At 37.0% G+C, this 17,398-nt stretch overlaps 2 protein-coding genes across 8 annotated transcripts; one reads left to right on the forward strand and one right to left on the reverse strand.

The window, feature by feature from the left end:
* Window positions 1-1,460: 1,460 nt before the first annotated feature.
* LOC109179483 (hydroxyphenylpyruvate reductase-like) lies at window positions 1,461-2,225 on the forward strand. The gene is made up of 2 exons (XM_019328978.1): window positions 1,461-1,868; window positions 2,166-2,225. Exons 1-2 carry the CDS (start codon window positions 1,479-1,481, stop codon window positions 2,199-2,201), a joined length of 426 nt encoding a protein of 141 aa, XP_019184523.1. The 5' UTR covers window positions 1,461-1,478; the 3' UTR covers window positions 2,202-2,225.
* Window positions 2,226-2,560: 335 nt separating this feature from the next.
* LOC109179482 (mediator of RNA polymerase II transcription subunit 15a-like) lies at window positions 2,561-11,978 on the reverse strand. Of its 7 annotated transcripts, none has more exons than XM_019328976.1 (12): window positions 11,623-11,978; window positions 10,864-10,975; window positions 10,460-10,580; window positions 10,014-10,030; window positions 8,690-9,770; window positions 8,191-8,261; window positions 7,121-7,195; window positions 5,672-6,934; window positions 5,204-5,539; window positions 3,728-3,928; window positions 3,531-3,619; window positions 2,561-3,136 (listed from the first exon to the last, which is right to left on the reverse strand). In XM_019328976.1, exons 1-12 carry the CDS (start codon window positions 11,778-11,780, stop codon window positions 2,929-2,931), a joined length of 3,732 nt encoding a protein of 1,243 aa, XP_019184521.1. In that variant the 5' UTR covers window positions 11,781-11,978; the 3' UTR covers window positions 2,561-2,928. The 7 variants fall into 7 exon arrangements, with proteins under 7 accessions (XP_019184521.1, XP_019184519.1, XP_019184518.1 ...); XM_019328974.1 differs by having other exon boundaries at window positions 8,690-9,629; window positions 9,681-10,030; XM_019328973.1 differs by having other exon boundaries at window positions 5,672-6,515; window positions 6,552-6,934; window positions 8,690-10,030.
* Between the last annotated feature and the right edge of the window lie 5,420 nt (window positions 11,979-17,398).

The raw sequence follows: 17,398 nt of genomic DNA on the forward strand, positions 1-17,398 counted from the left end.
GTAATAAAGATGATGTCCATACCCTCACAAAAAACAAGTTGCTGATGGATTCACTAAGACATTGCCAAGATTGATGTTTGACAACTTCCACTCTAACCTGGGCCTTTAAGACATTCATGCTCTACCTTACGCGGGGGGGGGGGGGGGGGGGGGTGTGATGAAATACACTTAGAAGACAAGGATATTCTTGTAATTTCCTTTCCCTTTCATTTCTGTTATAACTGCCACTAAAATTGATATAAAACAGTAGCCTTAGATACTTTTGGTTCAGTTTTTGCATTGTACAGTTCACCATGAATAAACCTTCATATTGCTTCCTGTCTTCCATCACTGTTAATACAATGACAGCTCTCCACACTTGAAGGCTTAAGTAGCATGATTAGAAAATAGGAGCAGTTTAGTGCTGTTCTTGAAATTTCTATCTCCAAACAAGGACCTAGAATTTCTCATATCTTTTTCTTGAACGATTGCTTTCTTTTCTGCAAAGCTAATTCCTTGGAAAGCAAGGTTTTAAAAGATGTTCATTGGAACATTTTTTGAAGCCTATGGTTGAAAAGTCCACCAAAAAGGTTAAAATGCAGCTTAAATAGATTCTATAAAATTGGCACGCAAGTAGATTTATTCTTCTATTTTTCTTCATATTTTGGACCGAATCTCTGAAAACTTTGAACATGAAAGTTGTAGAGGACTCTCTTGACTTTCCAAGGAAACTTAAATAACATCAATTGAACTTTATATGAAAGAGATATGACCAAACTACTATTAGCATATCACAGGCCTATGTCCATGGGTGCGTCAAAATCTATCTACTTTTTACTCTTATTTATCTTGAATCTCTTAAAACTCTAAATATGAAAGTTGTAGAGGATAGTCATAGATTTTTATGGACACTAAAATCACCGCAATTGCGCTCCGTGAAAGAGAAACAAAATTTTGGTGAGAGATATCAACACATTGCCTAGAGAGTTTCATAATTTAATTTAATCTTCACTTTTGTAAAATGATTTGCAAATCGGGAAGTACTTGCTAGGCATGTCATTTGTTTGTCACATCTTACAGAATGATTATTCATTCCCCCTACTTTTAATTGGAATGTTCTTAATTGAAGTTGTTTGCTTTCAAGAAAAAAATAATGAAGTTTTTGACCTTCAGAACATATAGGGAGTAAATGAGAATAAGAGTTAATTCCAGCCATGATCCTCCGACTATTGCAATTTTCCAAAATTGGTCCCCAACTTTTAATTTGGACGAAAAAGACACTTAACTTTCGAAGTTGTTCCAGCAATAGTCCTTCCGTTATCCATCCGTCCCTTCACCGTTAGTTTAGGGGCCAAAATAGTCTTTTCATCTGCTTGCTCTCTTCTCCCTCATTTTCGATTTGACGCAGAGAAGCAATAGGAAGAACTAAACACAATTGAAGTCCTCTCCGGATCTGGGAAGAATAAATCGAGAGTATTGGAGTGCTGCTGGCGATTCCGATGAACCCACACTTGGAACAGGAACTCGACAAGCGGTTCAAGCTCTTCCGCTTCTGGAACTTCCCGCAGAAGAAGGAATTCCTGAGGGAGAACACCAACGCGATCCACGTCGTCACCGGAAACACCTCCGTCGGGGCTGACGCGGAGCTGATTGACGCGCTCCCCAAGCTGGAGATAGTCTCCAGTTTCAGCGTCAGCTTGGATAAGATCGACTTGGCCAAGTGCAGGGAGAAGGGAATTCGGGTTACCAATACCCCCGACGTGTTGACGGAGGATGTCGCCGACTTGGCAATCGGGTTGATGTTGGTTGTGCTCCGAAGGATTTGCGAGTGTGATCGATTTGTGAGGACAGGGTTGTGGAAGACGGGTGACTTCAAGTTGACTACCAAGGTTCAATCGCTTCTTTTTATGTCATTTTCTATAGACAAAGTACAAAGATCGAATTTTTAGCTACAGAGAACAAAACTGTGCTGGTTAAAATAGTTTAATTTTGGTCCTCTCTGCTTTGTTTTCCCCCTATATGCCTTCTAAGTGCTTGGTGAAATACTCTGAAATAATCTACATTCAGGACTAGAATTTTACGAAAGAATGGTAGAAGTTTGTTTAAAAGTATAGAGCTTGTATTCATTTAAGGATGGATAGTTTAATACTCATTCTAACTTTATTTGTTGCCACCATACTTTGCAGTTTAGTGGCAAAACTGTTGAAATTATAGGGCTTTGAAGAATTAGTTTAGCAGTTGCCAAGAGAGTAGAGGCTTTTGATTGTTCAATCTGCTACCATGCCAGATCAGAGAAACAATGGAGTTCTTCCTATTGCTTCTCTGCGTCATATACGGACGAAAATGATGGAGAAGAGAGCAAGCAGATGAAAAGACTATTTTGGCCCCTAAACTAACGGTTAAGAGACGGATGGATAACGGAAGGACTATTGCTGTAACAAATTCAAAAGTCAAGTGTCTTTTTCGTCCAAATTAAAAGTCGAAGACTAATTTTGGAAAATCACAATAGTCAAAGGACCGTTGCTGGAATTAACTCATGAGAATAATATAAACTTATAGTCCATATACAGGCAACAGGGGAGAAAAAGGAATGCAAATCCTTTCATTTCAGCAAAAAAAAAAAAAAAAAACTCATCTCACAAGGCAGCCTTTCATAGTTTCATGTTATTGGAACTATACATATAATCTTTTACTATTTGCCCCTCACATACCCACTATTTTGCCTCTGCCAGATCAAATAAAAGCAAAGCAACCTAACATTACTATGGCTCGGCAGTCGGCTCAAGGCTGTAAGAAAACAAACAGAAATGTGTATGGAAGAGGAAAAAAAATAGTATGCTGCTGACAAAACCTTTATGCCATTGAAACTCCAGACCATACTCGGAATTGGAGGCAACAAAAGCCAGACATCCTTTTGATGTTACTCTGTATATTATTAGAAGAGTTTGCTCATCCGCTACTCAAACAGCTTTCCCAAGTCCCATACTTTGAGCTGAAACTTCCCCCACCGCTTTGTTGCGCGTACTCGGAGATGACTGCACGTGCACAGATATCCCAGGTCCTTGCCATCTCCTTCAATGACATCGGTTGAGATAGACTTCTGAGAGATGCACAGAACCTTGACTTGGCCTTTATCGACAGATCCTCGTACTCCTTGCTGCATATCAAACATAAACCATTTCAATCAGTGAATGGTGAACACAATAATACTTCAATTTGCAGGTACAAGTGGTAAACGGAAGGAAAGAGAGAAGGAGATCAGGGTCTGGAGAATTTTCATAACAATCTTAAAGCATGCAGCAGCATGGAATGGCATATAGAAATTTTCTTTTTTCTTACTCCCTTTTTGGTTTCACCTTTTTAATTAGTTTTTCTCTTTTTAACCAGAAATTTTGACAAATGTATTATTCACCAAAGAAAAAAATTACACTGCATGAAGCAACCAAGTGGCTCTTGGTGTCTGGAAACATGTGGTGTGTATGTGTGCAGACTGCAGACAGAGATAGATAGGTATGATGGGGGCAAAAACAAATTAGAAGTTGACTCCTGACCTTATTTCAACTGGGAACTTCTCCAAGAGTATAGGAGAGCACTTCGGATAATTAGCAGGAACGAGCAATCTCAAAGGCTGAATTGGTGACTGCTCAGACAAAGAAAATATCCAATTTAAAAAAAGAAACAAACAAACAAACTAGAAATGAATATAAGTTGTTGCATGCAATTAAATCTGCGTGGAATGAAATCTTACCATTAGTGCTGAAGCAAACTGTGATTTCAAATTTGGACTTAGAGCTACAGCATTGAACGAACACTTAATGGTGGTACCTTCACTGCCAACTGCTGCAGGAGCTCGAGTACTTGGATCAACACCTTCATCACTGATTTCGACTACAGTATCTATCAATCGTCGATTAATATCCTTTATCTCTTCAATGAGTGCATGATTAACCTGCAACAGTTAAATAACAATATTTTATATTGAGAGGCTAAAGAAAATTAAAAAGTAATTTCCCTGCACAAGATAATCAACTGCCCACTGGCATGCTTGTGACATTGAGAAAGACAAATCAACACATTAGGGGCCGTTTGGTTCACGGAATGCTAGATTACCTTAGGAATGTTAGATTGCTGGGAATGTTAGATTACTGGGAATGTTAGATTCCTGTGTTTGGTTAAAATTGAGGCATGTAATATAATTATGTTTGGTTTAGGGTTATCTTATCTTTTATATATATATATAAGCTAACATAAAATATATATCTTTAAATAATTAGAATTAAAATGACAAAATTCATAAATATGCAAGGTTATCCTACATTACCTAACAAAATGAAGGGAATCACATTCCCTTCAAAATCCTATGTGGAGGGAATGTTGCATTCCCTGGGAATGTTATATTCCCTCAGAGAAAATGAACCAAACATAGGAATGTAAGCTCGGGAATGTCACATTCCCTTGGTTATATAATATAACCTGAACCAAACGCCCCCTAAGATAATAACTGGAACACCCTAACCACCATTTAAGAATGTTAAAGAGTCCCACATTGATAAAATAAGAAAGAACATATGGGGTTTATAAGGCCATGAGTAAGACTAGCTAATTGGTTGGATTCAAATATTCAATCTTTTAGTGTGGTTTGGCCCATTGTGCATTATAGCCCAATTGAATGACCCTAACCCAATCTTAAATTATAACAAAGAACAAATGATCTGGAATTGGAAACAAATAGGAGAAAAGCTAAAGGGAAAATAATGGAGTCAACTATCTTGCTTTACTAAGCAAGTTAATCAAAAGAGCAAGCAGTCTGAAGAAGGGGATTGCAGTCAAGTGTAATGGATGGAACCTTGTTTAAGAAAGTCAACTGGTTGATTTGGCAGTTCCTTTCTGATGCTTCCTTATTTTCTAAGAGAATCAGAGGTATCATGCAAGCACTCTGCCACTCTAGGGCATTAACTGGTCTTTGCTGAATGAGAAGAATCCTAATTGTCATGCAACACTGGGCCAATACTAGTGTTTATGTAAATTATGAGTACAAAGGCTAGATAATGATCTGTACCCAAGAATCAATCAGTCACTTTTTCTTCTACTAAATGAAAGAGAATAAGAAGATGCAACAGCAGTGAATGTGAATACCTTATGAAAGTGAAGAAAACATATAGCAATGGGAAAGTCATGGGTGATACTTATTTCTGAGGAAAAAGAATGACAGTGAACATTATACCTCAATCCTTGGCATTTTGGCACTGGATGTTGCTGTAGACTCTAAATCAGATGTTTCAGAGCCAATCAGCTGTCTAAAACTGTCATTCACACTTCCACTAGATGACACTACATTTGAAGTTGTATACCGTTTCATTTTCTTTGTTCCAGTAGGTCCATCCTGTGTAAAGAAATTTCTTGCTTGCAGACGACACCTTGTCAAGGCAACCAAATCTTCACCAACAGCTGCCCTTGATCCATTTCCTGGTGCAGATCCAGCTATTCTGTCAATCATGCTGACAACGGAGCTGATGTCACTAACTGATGAACTGAATGCCTCAGGAGACATCCTACTTGCCTGAATAAAACCATATAAATTAGACATGGATTTGAAGAAGAATAGTAAAATGCAAAATAAGCAAGAAAACTTATTCTTACCACTTGAAGAAGAATAGTACAATGCAAAATAAGCAAGAAAATTTATTCTTACCACTTTAATCAAGCGTTCCAGGGGTTGTTCTACACTCGACTTTCCAGAAACGGTTGACACATTTGCATGTGCTCCATCTAGACTGGAAAATTCAGCAAGCAAAGGTGATGCTGATATCCCTGGAGTACCAATTGCAAGAGATTGACCTGGTGCAGATGCACCAGTAGCTTGTTGATGCCCTATGCTTCCAGCATTAGGGAGTGACTGAATGCCAGCACTAACTTTCTCAGACTCCCCAGGCATGGGAGATGGAGCCAAGGGAGTTGAAGGAGAAGGGACAACAAAAGGTGAGCTTGCAGATTGGAGAGGTGTTCCAGCTTTAGTCAGAGAAGCCAAAATATTTTGCTGGTCAATTTGTGGAGATGGATGCTGGGACAGCTGGGGAGATAAGGCCTGTTGAAGTTGAGGTGATGAAATATTTGACTTATGATGGGGGTGCTGTGCTGCCACGCGCTGGCCTATGGACTGATGCTGTGGAAGCACACCTGATTTGATACCATTCATACCAATCTGTTGCCTCATCTTCATATCATTAGAATCAGATATCTGGTGAAGCTGTTGCAACTGATGTGCTGTCAATGGAGTCTGTGATTGCTTTATTTGCTGCTGCTGTTGCATTAGCTGTTGCTTATGCAAAAGTTGTTGTTGTTGCATTTGATGTCTCATTTGCTGGTTATGCAGCATCTGCTGCTCATGTTGTTTAGGATGCTGGTGTTGAAGTACATTAGAACTCGGCTGTAAGGTACTCAGGTTTGACTGCAGTGTATTTGCACCACTTTGTGATGATAGTGAGCTCATGTTTATCTGTTGAGGACCACTGACAGGATTCTGCTGTAAAGATCCAGTAGCCACCGCCTGCAGTGAACTTAATGAACTACCCTGCCCCAAATCCACACCAGTACCATGTTGAAGGGTGTTTATCATGTTCTGCTGAGAGCCTGAAACAGCAGATACAGATGATAATGAACTGTGCTGCATTGTTGCCATGGAGCCCTGTAGATTTACAGATTGCATCTGAGGATTAATTTGATTGTCATGAGTATGTGTGTGCTGAGGTTGCCCTTGCTGCACAGGTTTTCGGGGCCTGTTGGAAGCAAGAAAATAATGTATTTGTTTCTCATAGGAAACCATTCTCTCCTTGTGTTGCAGCTGAACCTCACTCTTGTTAAGCTGCAAGAAATGTAGAAAGCGTTCCACCATACTTTTAAAGTTCCTGAGCTTGTTAATTTGATCAGTTGGGGGTTGCTGAGGAAGAGACTCACACTGCAAAGAACAAACAAATTGTGTTAGGATAGAATCTAACACAGAAGTCAGGAATATAGTGCAACAAAGAGCATCGACAGCCATCAAGGATTCATGTCTCTTCCTCTTATTATACACAGACAGTTAACAACTTAACATGTTCAGAGGGTCTGACGCAATATAATAAGTAAAATGCATTCATCTCACCTGAGCCAATTTGGTAGAAATCTTCCCATGCAAGTCGGTAAGATCCATAAAATACATATCTTTCATGGACTTGATCTGCATAAAAATTTCACAGATTCAGTTGCAGGGTTAAAAATCCTTCCAGACATCATAGAATATCCCTATCATAATACTTTCACATGACAACCAGACCACCAAATGGACCCAAAAAGAAAATGGAAGAAGCAATATCACTAAGAACAAGGATTAAAAATATCATGGTCATAGAATGCAAATGCTAAAACTTTGTAGGTGCTGAAAAATAGAGAAACTCACAAACAATTCTGCAACTCACTTGTATGCATTTCTGTTTAACAGGGAAAACATGGAATTCACACAACTTCAGCTTGTGTCTAACATCATCAACTAAGTCGAAGAAAATTAGAATAGAAAAGACGTTTTCCTCATAGAAAACATATTTTATTGAAGTTGTTGAGATTATCTTGTCCCAGAGTCCAGATTATTAACTCATTAAACAATAAGAAGATATTATTGTCTTCTCCTCTATTCTTGGCCCACAGCAATCACAGATAGTTCATAGTATACACACATCATCCTATAGCAATCACAGATGGCATACACACACCATATGACTTATATGTCAGTACTGTTTAGTTTCTTACAGTCATTGCATGCAAATCTCTCTGAGTTTAAATCTGAGCTCATAACCCTCACCAAGTCTTTCCTCTCACTTTCAAGCATAACGATCTTCGCACTCTAGAAATATTTAGATGATTATCCCAAGTTGAATCGTATAGAAAAACACTACAATGGTGTTTCAAATAACCCAAATGTGTAAACACTAAACAAAAAATGAAATGTCAGAATTGTTTTTTTAATCCCCAGTGGTTTTTGTGTCCATGTTCAATGATATATTCCCATCTCCAGCTAGTTCTTATTGATATGTTTTAATGACCGGTCAAATTTAACAAGTCCACTCCGTTTCTGCACCCAGACAGAATCCTTTTAAGTAATCTTCTGTGAATCTACTACCTTTCATGAAGTTACAGTTAAAAAAAATAATAAAAAAAAAAAAAAAAAGAGAGATGTACCTTTTGGTAAACCTCTTCCTGCCAATCAGCTCCATTTGCATTTCCCGTCTGAGCTGTTGAATCCAGAGATGCTATACCACAATTATAAATGTAGAATAGAGTTAGGTAGCTTTTAATGGTGAAAAACTTAAATAAAGCTACAGCTGCAGAAACAAATTGTACAAAATGCAATAAAAATGATAAACAGGCCAGAAGTTGCAATTAAATAGGAAATTTTCTTTATACATCAACCCCCAGTCCCACAGCAACAATAACAATAACAAAGGTGATGGTGATGGATAATGGATTCAGGAGGATACAGCCACTATTTGGTCAACATTATATGAAGCAAATCCAAAAGCAAAAGGTGACTTGGAAAACACTGACAGTCCCATTAAGATGGTTCAGATATTTGCAAATAGAAGATGCTTCAGAATTTATAGCATAAAGAGAACATCTATCAGAAATATGCAACATGAGTTTAAAATTGGGTCAGCTCAGGAGAGAAGAGAAGAAATACTTGATGAGGCTTCTGGAGTGGTCCTCTGCTGCTGAAAAAGTTGCTTCTGTTGATCAATCACATTCTGTTGAAGCAAGGGACTTGATGCTTGAATTCGTTGGTGCTGCAATCCTAATGGTGGTTGCAATGCTCCAGGTTGTGCTTGACTCTGAGACATCATCTGCTGCTGTGTCTGCTGTGCTTGCGAATGAAGACCTTGCGTTTGCAATATTGTGGAATTTGACAGCATTTGTTGCTGCACTGGAACCTTTGAATGTTGTAACATTTGGATAGGATGCTGATTAGTAGGCAATCCAGAACTAGAGGATTGATTTCCAGGCATCTGCTGTTGCTGTAGCCCAACGACATTACCTTGACTGCTCAATTGCTGATGTATATTCTGAAGGTTATTCTGCTGATTAATTAATTGCTGCTGTTGTATGTTTGAGTAGTTATTTTGTTGGGCAATCACCCTAGATTGCTGCATGTCAAGTAAGTTGTTCTGTTGGCCTATCAACTGGTTCTGTTGGATATTTGCAACACTCTGCTGCTGACCAATCAACTGCTGCTGTTGTTGCTGCTGTTGGTTTTGCATCAGTGACTGCTGCAGCAGTGATCCTTGCTGTTGATGAATCATTGGAGGCTGTTGACTTTGTTGTTGCCTGAGGACTGATTGTGAACGTTGCTGAAGTACAGATTGAGTTGGTTGTTGAACAGAAGCTTGTTGGCTCTGCGGAAGAGAAGGCTGCATGACAGCTTGCTGAGATGATTGGATCTGATTCTGTTGTAGTAAGTTTTGCTGTTGCTGCCGCTCCTGTTGTTGCATATGAGATTGCATCAAAGATCGCTTCATCATTTGATTGTGTAAATGCTGCTGGTAAAGAATTTGTTGTGAATTCTGAGATTGTTGTTGTTGTTGTTGTTGCTGCTGCTGCTGCTGCTGCTGCTGTTGGGAAATAACCTGTTGTTGCTGCTGGTGCTGGTGCTGGTGCTGCTGCTGTTGGGAAATAACCTGTTGCTGCCTTCCCTGCACCTGTCTCTGAGAATTGGCTACCATATTGGAACCCATCCCTTGGCCCATGGTGTTTGCCACTGAGTTTTGAGAAACATTGGGAATACCTTGAATATTCTGCAAACCAGAACATTGGTTGACAACATTTGCCACACTAGGTTGAGCCAAATTGCTGCCAGTAGGGAGTGCAGGCACCATATTTGCAGAACTTGGCAGTCCAGTTGATGTTATATTATTCTGAATGTTCTGAGACACCAATTGCTGTCGTGTTTGAGATTGATTGGTCACCATTGGAATAGAGAGTGGCTGTCCTTGGCCGTTAACCTGGTTTTGCATTACATTGTGTGTCCCTATAGAAACAACAGAATGTACTGATCATTGAATGCCAAGAAATGTGTCAAAATCATACTAATGCTAAACAACAAACAAAGCACACCAATAATAATGGAGAGCAATCATTTTAAATTTTAAAATACAGTAAAATATGAACAACCATATTCCAAAATTAAATATTATATGCCAAAATTAATTAATACAAAAAAAAAAAAAATTGATATTCAGAAATGGTAATAAAGCATAGCAAAGGAGAATCATCTACCAAAGAATTTCTGTACTAAACAAAGACCTACATGAAAAAGAATCTTCTAAGTTCTAACTTAGAGAATAGAGTAATTAGATTGAATATATAGTCAAATGTCCTCTTCAACCAAGTTGGGACTTTTACATATTAATTAAAGCAGAACAAAATGTACAAATACATGAGGCTCCTGTTATTTCACCTGGAAGTTGGGGATTCTGAGCACTAGATGTATTGTTAGACTGCAGAGAATTGGACATGGGAGTTGGTGATTTTGTCTCCATAGACAACATCTTTAAAGATATCTTCCTCAGATAATCTGACTGCAATAAAATTAGACAAGGAAGGAAAAGGTGTCATTAAGGCCTTAAGAGAGTGTGTGTGTGTGTGTGTGTGTGTCTGTATATATATATATATATATATATATATATATATATATATATATATATATATATATATATATATATATATATATATATAGATTGCACACAGAATATTCTGGTACTAAAAATAAAAGAGTAAACCAATTCAATAATTATCATATATAAATATGCATCATACTTAAAACAATGGAGAGATATTGGTAATCACACATCACATACACACCTGACTAACAGCAGCAGCATAAATCTTTTCCTCAAACCTTACTGCAATTTTCCTAAGCTCATGAAGCCCTTCTGGTCCAGAGAAGGGAAGATGCCTCTTCAAAGTCTCCATTCTATAGCCATCACAGTTGAAAGACATATCCATCAGTGTAACAAATATGGAAATAGTATCATATGTAAAAGAAAAGCACTTCAGAGCCAACCCCAAGCACTCCAGTATTAACCAAACATAAATGTACAAGGATTATCATACACAAACCTAATAAAGTGTTTAAGATTTTCTTTTCTCCTAGCAGACAGTAGGAGTTGCAAATACAAGACAAGTAAAAGCAGTCTTGCACCCTTCTCTACCTTCAAGCCGTATCTCACCGAGTATAGATAGTATGTCCAAAACATGTACATTGTTACAATAATAATTCAAGAAATAAAACAAGAAGCATTGGCCTTATTGAATACGAGTATGTTTATGGCCCCATTGATTAAGATAAATTCCTTAGCTGTGATCCTATGAATATTAGCAATATCCAGTGGAATCTATGTGCAATTCTTCATGCTTATCAATCAGCGTAAGATATGGATTAACAGTAGCGATGATAGAAAAGCTCGGAAAGGCCCTCCAATTTGCAAACCATAAATCATAAAGCTCCAGTAAGAATTTAAAAAAAAAAAAAAAAAAAAACAATTATCACCAGAAATCAAATGTATATTACCTAGAGAATCCCCCCCCCCCCCCCCCCAAAAAAAAGTGTGAGAGACTTACATCTTGTTGACAATCCTCTGACGCGATTCTGGTTGTAGCTGAGCCCGCCAATCGCCAGTCTCGACAGCTCCGTTTGCCGGCACCGGTGCCGGGGCGGTGGCATCGCCGGCCGGCGCCTGACCCTGAGCTTGGGCCGTTCTCCAATTATTCCCATCCATGAATGGATTCACAGATTACAGATACAACAAAGAATACTCAGGTCAACGAGATTGGTACCCAGAAAACGATAGGAATCGCAGAGAGAGAGAAAGAGAGAGATCATATACTCCGTAAATCAGAAGAGAACTACAAGAATGGGTGAAATTATATATAGGAGTTGGGACAATAAATCCTTAATTAGCAGTAATAAGTCAATAATTAGGAATTTCCACCCTGTAAAATTATTAATTATTAAGTTAGTCCAATTCTGGGAGTCCACGTGGCACACCATACGCTTTGCAAGCCGCCATAGTTTCTCGTCAGTAAACTATTATTAAGCTATTTGCACCCGTGCGATGCACGGATTGAATTTGTTGTAATATATTAATACTATATGAATTAATATATAAGTATTTAAATTAGAATATCAAATATAATATAGTACAATTAAAGATATTTAGATCATTTATATATTTTGATGTTATCATTGTTTGAATTTGTGCAAATAATTGCTCAAATTAATAGCTATATTTAGATGTACGCATGCGGTGCTATATTTTGAAGATTTTATTTATCATTGTTTAGTATTTTCATAAATTAAGCAAATGTGATCGTTCTCTAACAACTCAGTTATAGAAATGAATTGCTATCATTATTCACTTGTATTTGGAAGATATATTTTTTTCTCAAGATATATAATAATTTTTTCATTTAAAAAAAAAAATTTAATATCACCGATTATATTTACACATTATTGAAACCTCTTTGTAGACGACATTGGTAGTGGCAACACAATCTTGTTCATCTTCGTCTATAGCTAACACTTTCAATCCATCAAAACGGGTTATCTGGGTGAAAATATATAATGGTAGAATATTACTTAATTAGTTATCATTTTATATTTTCAGGTAATTAGTAATATCAGATTCATTTTTAGCCAATTATTTTTTTTTTATATTTTTTCAGTCAATTAGAATATCAAATGCAATGATATTTTTACCTAATTTTCGTTCAATTTTTATTTGATGATGTAGATATTATTATTGAAATATTTCCATTCTATTTTTAATTTACCTTTACTATTGTTTAAAATATGCATTTACTATTGATAATGTAGAATATTATTATTGAAATATTTTCCTTCAATTGTTAATTAAAATGCAATGATCTGACTATTTCTTTATATTTTTTTGTCAATTATGGATCATTTTTTTATTTGCAATCAATTATTAATTAAAAACTAAAACAACACATACATTTTGAGTTAATCTTTTCCAAACCCCACTAATAATAAATAAATAATAAAAAACTAAAAAAAAAAAAAAAGAAACAAAGCTAAGGGCCCATTTACTAATAGAAAATTTTTCTCAGTTTTCTATTCTCTGTTTTCTATTTTCTGTTTTCGAAAACTGTTTTCAATTCTCTGTTTTGATTTTTTTTAGAAGGTCTGATGCCATAACGTAACCAAACTGTCAACATGAACCAGAATCATATTAATGGTCCAGTCCTTGGAGTTCCATAATTTATCATTAGGCACCTTCCACAAACTCCATAACCGGACATCCATGCGCAAGTCTTGAGGTGTGTCATTAAGGTCCAGAATCTCCTCCACAACTGCCACAAAACTTCGACCATTCGCAATATCACTTCCGCCCCAGACTTGTGCAGCAACTGGACATTCACAAAAGAGATGAACCATTGATTCAAAACTGGAGGCACACATCAGACAATTCCTTATTCCTTATTCAAAAAAAAAATATCTATAATAATTCCAAGCAACTAATTAATTAAATAACATATTGAAATCAATTATTTCTCAACCTTTTCTTCAATCTCCTACTTCAATTGCAATAATTCCAAACTACAGTGCTGTGATTTTCCTTATTTCTTTCACTGCCTGGCATTTTCTACTGAACAACACAGAACCAGAGATCTGTGCATTATAATTTCACAATCCAACTGAAAATGCCCTCCAGCCGGTAAACAAAGTCCACTCGGTTGAGAGCCCTCCAGTCGGCAACTCACTAGTCAACGGTGATAGCGGATCCGGCGAATTCCACACTCGGATGAATGCTGTTGGATGAGATCACTCCCGCTGTCATGGTCCTTCGCGCCCCTCTCGTCGAGGAATCATGTGACGGTGACATGTACGGTGCAGCTGGATGTTTGCAAGACGACAGTAGGCTTCAGCGATCTCTTTCGTCTTCGGCAGATTGCAGCGGCGTCGGGCAGAGCTTGGATGGTGGGCGAGGGTTTTCCGGTGTGGTAGCTAGCGAGAAGATATGGATCCGGAGGTGGGCAGCGACGTTGGTGAACAATGAAAGCAGATTCAATGGGTAGCAGCAGCAAAGCATCGGAAAGAAAGAAGAAAGTAATGAAGAAATAAGCACCGGAGAAGAAGAAAGTAATGAAGAAATAAGAAAAAAAAAAAAAGGCTTGCGGATGGATTCAATGGGTAGACCTACTATTCACGCGTGTATTCTCAAATCTGAAAACAATTTTTTATTGCGTTCCAAATTTCTTGAAAAAATGAAGAATAGTTCTCAATTTTGGAAATGGGAAAAGAGTATAGTAAACACCTAGACTGTTTTCAATTTTCTGTTTCCGGAAATTCTTGAAAATTTCATGTTAGTAAACGCCCCCTAAAGTTTCTTAAATAATAACATTTTGACTTCTCAATACTTGCTACGTTGATGGACAAACAATTATGTTTGTATCTCTTATATAGAAGAGCTCAAGAGCTCCTCTTTTCAAACATTTTCAATGTGGGATCAAAATGATCCCACATCATTTACAAAGGGAGCCCGTGGCTCCCCTTTCCCTTCTTCTTCTTCTTCTTCTTTTTTATTTTATTTTATTTTAATTTTATTTTGTATTTGGTTTTGTTTGGATTATTATTGTTATTAGTATTTTCACCCGTGTGATGCAGGGAATGAATTTGTTGTAATATATTAAGAATATTTGGATCGATATATAATTATTTAAATTATAACATCAAATATTATATAGTGCAATTGAATGTATGGTTTGGATCCTTTGTGTTTTTATGTTATCATTGCTTGAATTTGAGCAAATAATTGTTCAAATTAATAGCTAATGTGTAGATGTACGCATGCGGTGTTGTAGCTTTGGAGATTTTATTTATCATTGTTCAGTATTTTTATAAATTAGGCAAATGTGCTCATTCTTTAGCAACTCAGTTATATGAATGAATTGATATCCTAATTCATTTGTATGAAAAATATATTTTTTGTCTAGATATATAGCAATTTTGTCATTAAAAAAACATAATATCACCGATTGTATTTACACATTATTGAAACATCTTTGTAGACAACATTGGTAATAGCAACACAATCTTGTCCATCTTCGTCTAGAGCTAACACCTTCAGTCCATAAGGATGATGACTCGGGTGAAAATATATAATGGTAGAATATCAGTCAATTAGTGATCCTTTTATATTTTAAGTCAATTAGTAATATCATATTCATTTTAGCCAATTATTCTTTCTTATTTTCAGTCAATTAGACTATTAGATGCAGTGATATTTTTACCAATCGTTATATCATACACCACGTTGCACGTAGGTCTATGCGCCTATGTGCTAAACGGTGGCGTTTTAAGATTAGTCCGTTAGTGGACATTTGACGGGACGGACGCCTCTCCGTCCGTCCAATATATATATATATATATATATATATATATATATATATATATATATATATCAAACCTTTCTTCTTCACGAAGTCTTTCCATTACCACTCCCTGAAATTCAAAAACGATCACTGTTTTTCCGCCAAATACGCCAAAAACCGCAAATACTTCACCACATTCTTCTGTAAAAGGAGCATACAACATCGCAAAGATACAAGTAAGCATAACTAATATTACTTCTTAGTCCAAACATTCATGCTATTACTTCATTGTGTTAATACAGCAACGATACCTAGGGTTACATATTACTTAGACTTGTGTATATTCTGGTTTAAGATTATGTACATTGCTGTTTTCAGGTCCTATACCTTATCATTTATACTCAACATTATGTGTATTCCTGATATATTTATGTGTATTCCTGGTATATGTTATGTGTATTCATTCATGATATTTTGTACATTGGTGTTCTCAGTTGCTATACCTCATCATATATAGTCATTATTCTTGTATTCCAAAATTATGTGTATCCTGGTTATATTATGTGTATTTCTTCATAGCATTATGTACATTACACATTTGCATCCATGTAAACTTCTTAATCCCAATATATTGTCTGTCTGGTGTTAATATTAGTGTTACCTATTATTTAGAACTGTGATTATGTGTATTATGTTATTATGTCAACTAGGGTTACATATTACTTATACTTGTGTTTATTCTGATATAATATTAAGTACATTAATGTTCTCAGTTGCTATACCTCATCATAGATAACCAGTTATCTTATATTCAAAATTATGTGTATCCTAGTTATATATTATGTGTATTCATTCATAAGATTATGTACATTATACATTTGCAACCCTGTAAAATTCCCAATCCCAATCTACTGCCTGTTTGGTGTTAATATTAGTGTTTTGTATTCCTTATATTTGTATTTATGTGTATTGTGTTGTTACAGATATGTCAACCACTACAAAAACTAATCCCCGGAGATCTCCCAGAACAAAGAATGTTGCACCTACATCAACGCCTCCAACCACGTGTCATCCTACATTATGACAAATTGCCAAAGATGGTAAAAGAAAGAAAAATACCGCTGCTGCATCAACAGGTGTTGAAACCAGAACAGATGCCGGTGATGCCCCCAAACAACCTGCTCCCAAAAAACAAAAGAAAACCCATGCCAGTACAGCTGCTGAACCTGACAAAGCCCCGAAGAGAATAAGAAATGATGAAAAACAGAAGAAGAAAAAACCAAGAAACACTGATTATTTATCTGTGCGGACCTCCCCAAAGTAGCTCTGTGCACTTGTCAGTAGTCTGAGCTCGGAACAGCACCAAGCTGTTCGAGATATGGGATTTGGATCCCTTTTAAATGCAACACTATCCTTGTGTGATTGTGAACTTCTGATGTACCTTCTAGAGCGCTTTGATGTTGGTAGATGCTCGATACATATGGAAGAGGAAGAGCTCCTTCTAGGAGATGATGATGTACAGAAAACACTTGGCATCCCCAGAGGCCAACAGACTGTTGTGTAGGCTGAAGTAACGAGCAAGGACCCACAGTTCACTCACTTGGTTGCACTTTGGAGACAGCGGTGGGGAGTGAAGACAGGCACACCAACAACAAGCCAGATGCTGAATGGCATCATTAAGAGGCGTGATCATGGAGACATGTTCAAACGTGACTTCATAATCTATGTTGTTTCCACATTGATAAGAGACTTCAAGAACATGTTCTGCAACTACAGGCTCCTGTATTCACTGCAAGATGTCAGCAAGATCCAAGACTTCAACTAGTGTGCTTACACGATATGATCTCTTGTTGACACCACCACAACATGGAGGGGCAAGTGTGATGCAGCCTTCACTGGTCCTGCAACTTTCCTGATGGTATGCACTCTGTATATTGACCTACAACCTTATGTGTATTCATGATATACATTATGTACATTGTAGACTATAATTATGTACATC

Source organism: Ipomoea nil, unplaced genomic scaffold, assembly GCF_001879475.1.
Source record: "Ipomoea nil cultivar Tokyo-kokei standard unplaced genomic scaffold, Asagao_1.1 scaffold0925, whole genome shotgun sequence".
NCBI lineage: Eukaryota > Viridiplantae > Streptophyta > Magnoliopsida > Solanales > Convolvulaceae > Ipomoea > Ipomoea nil.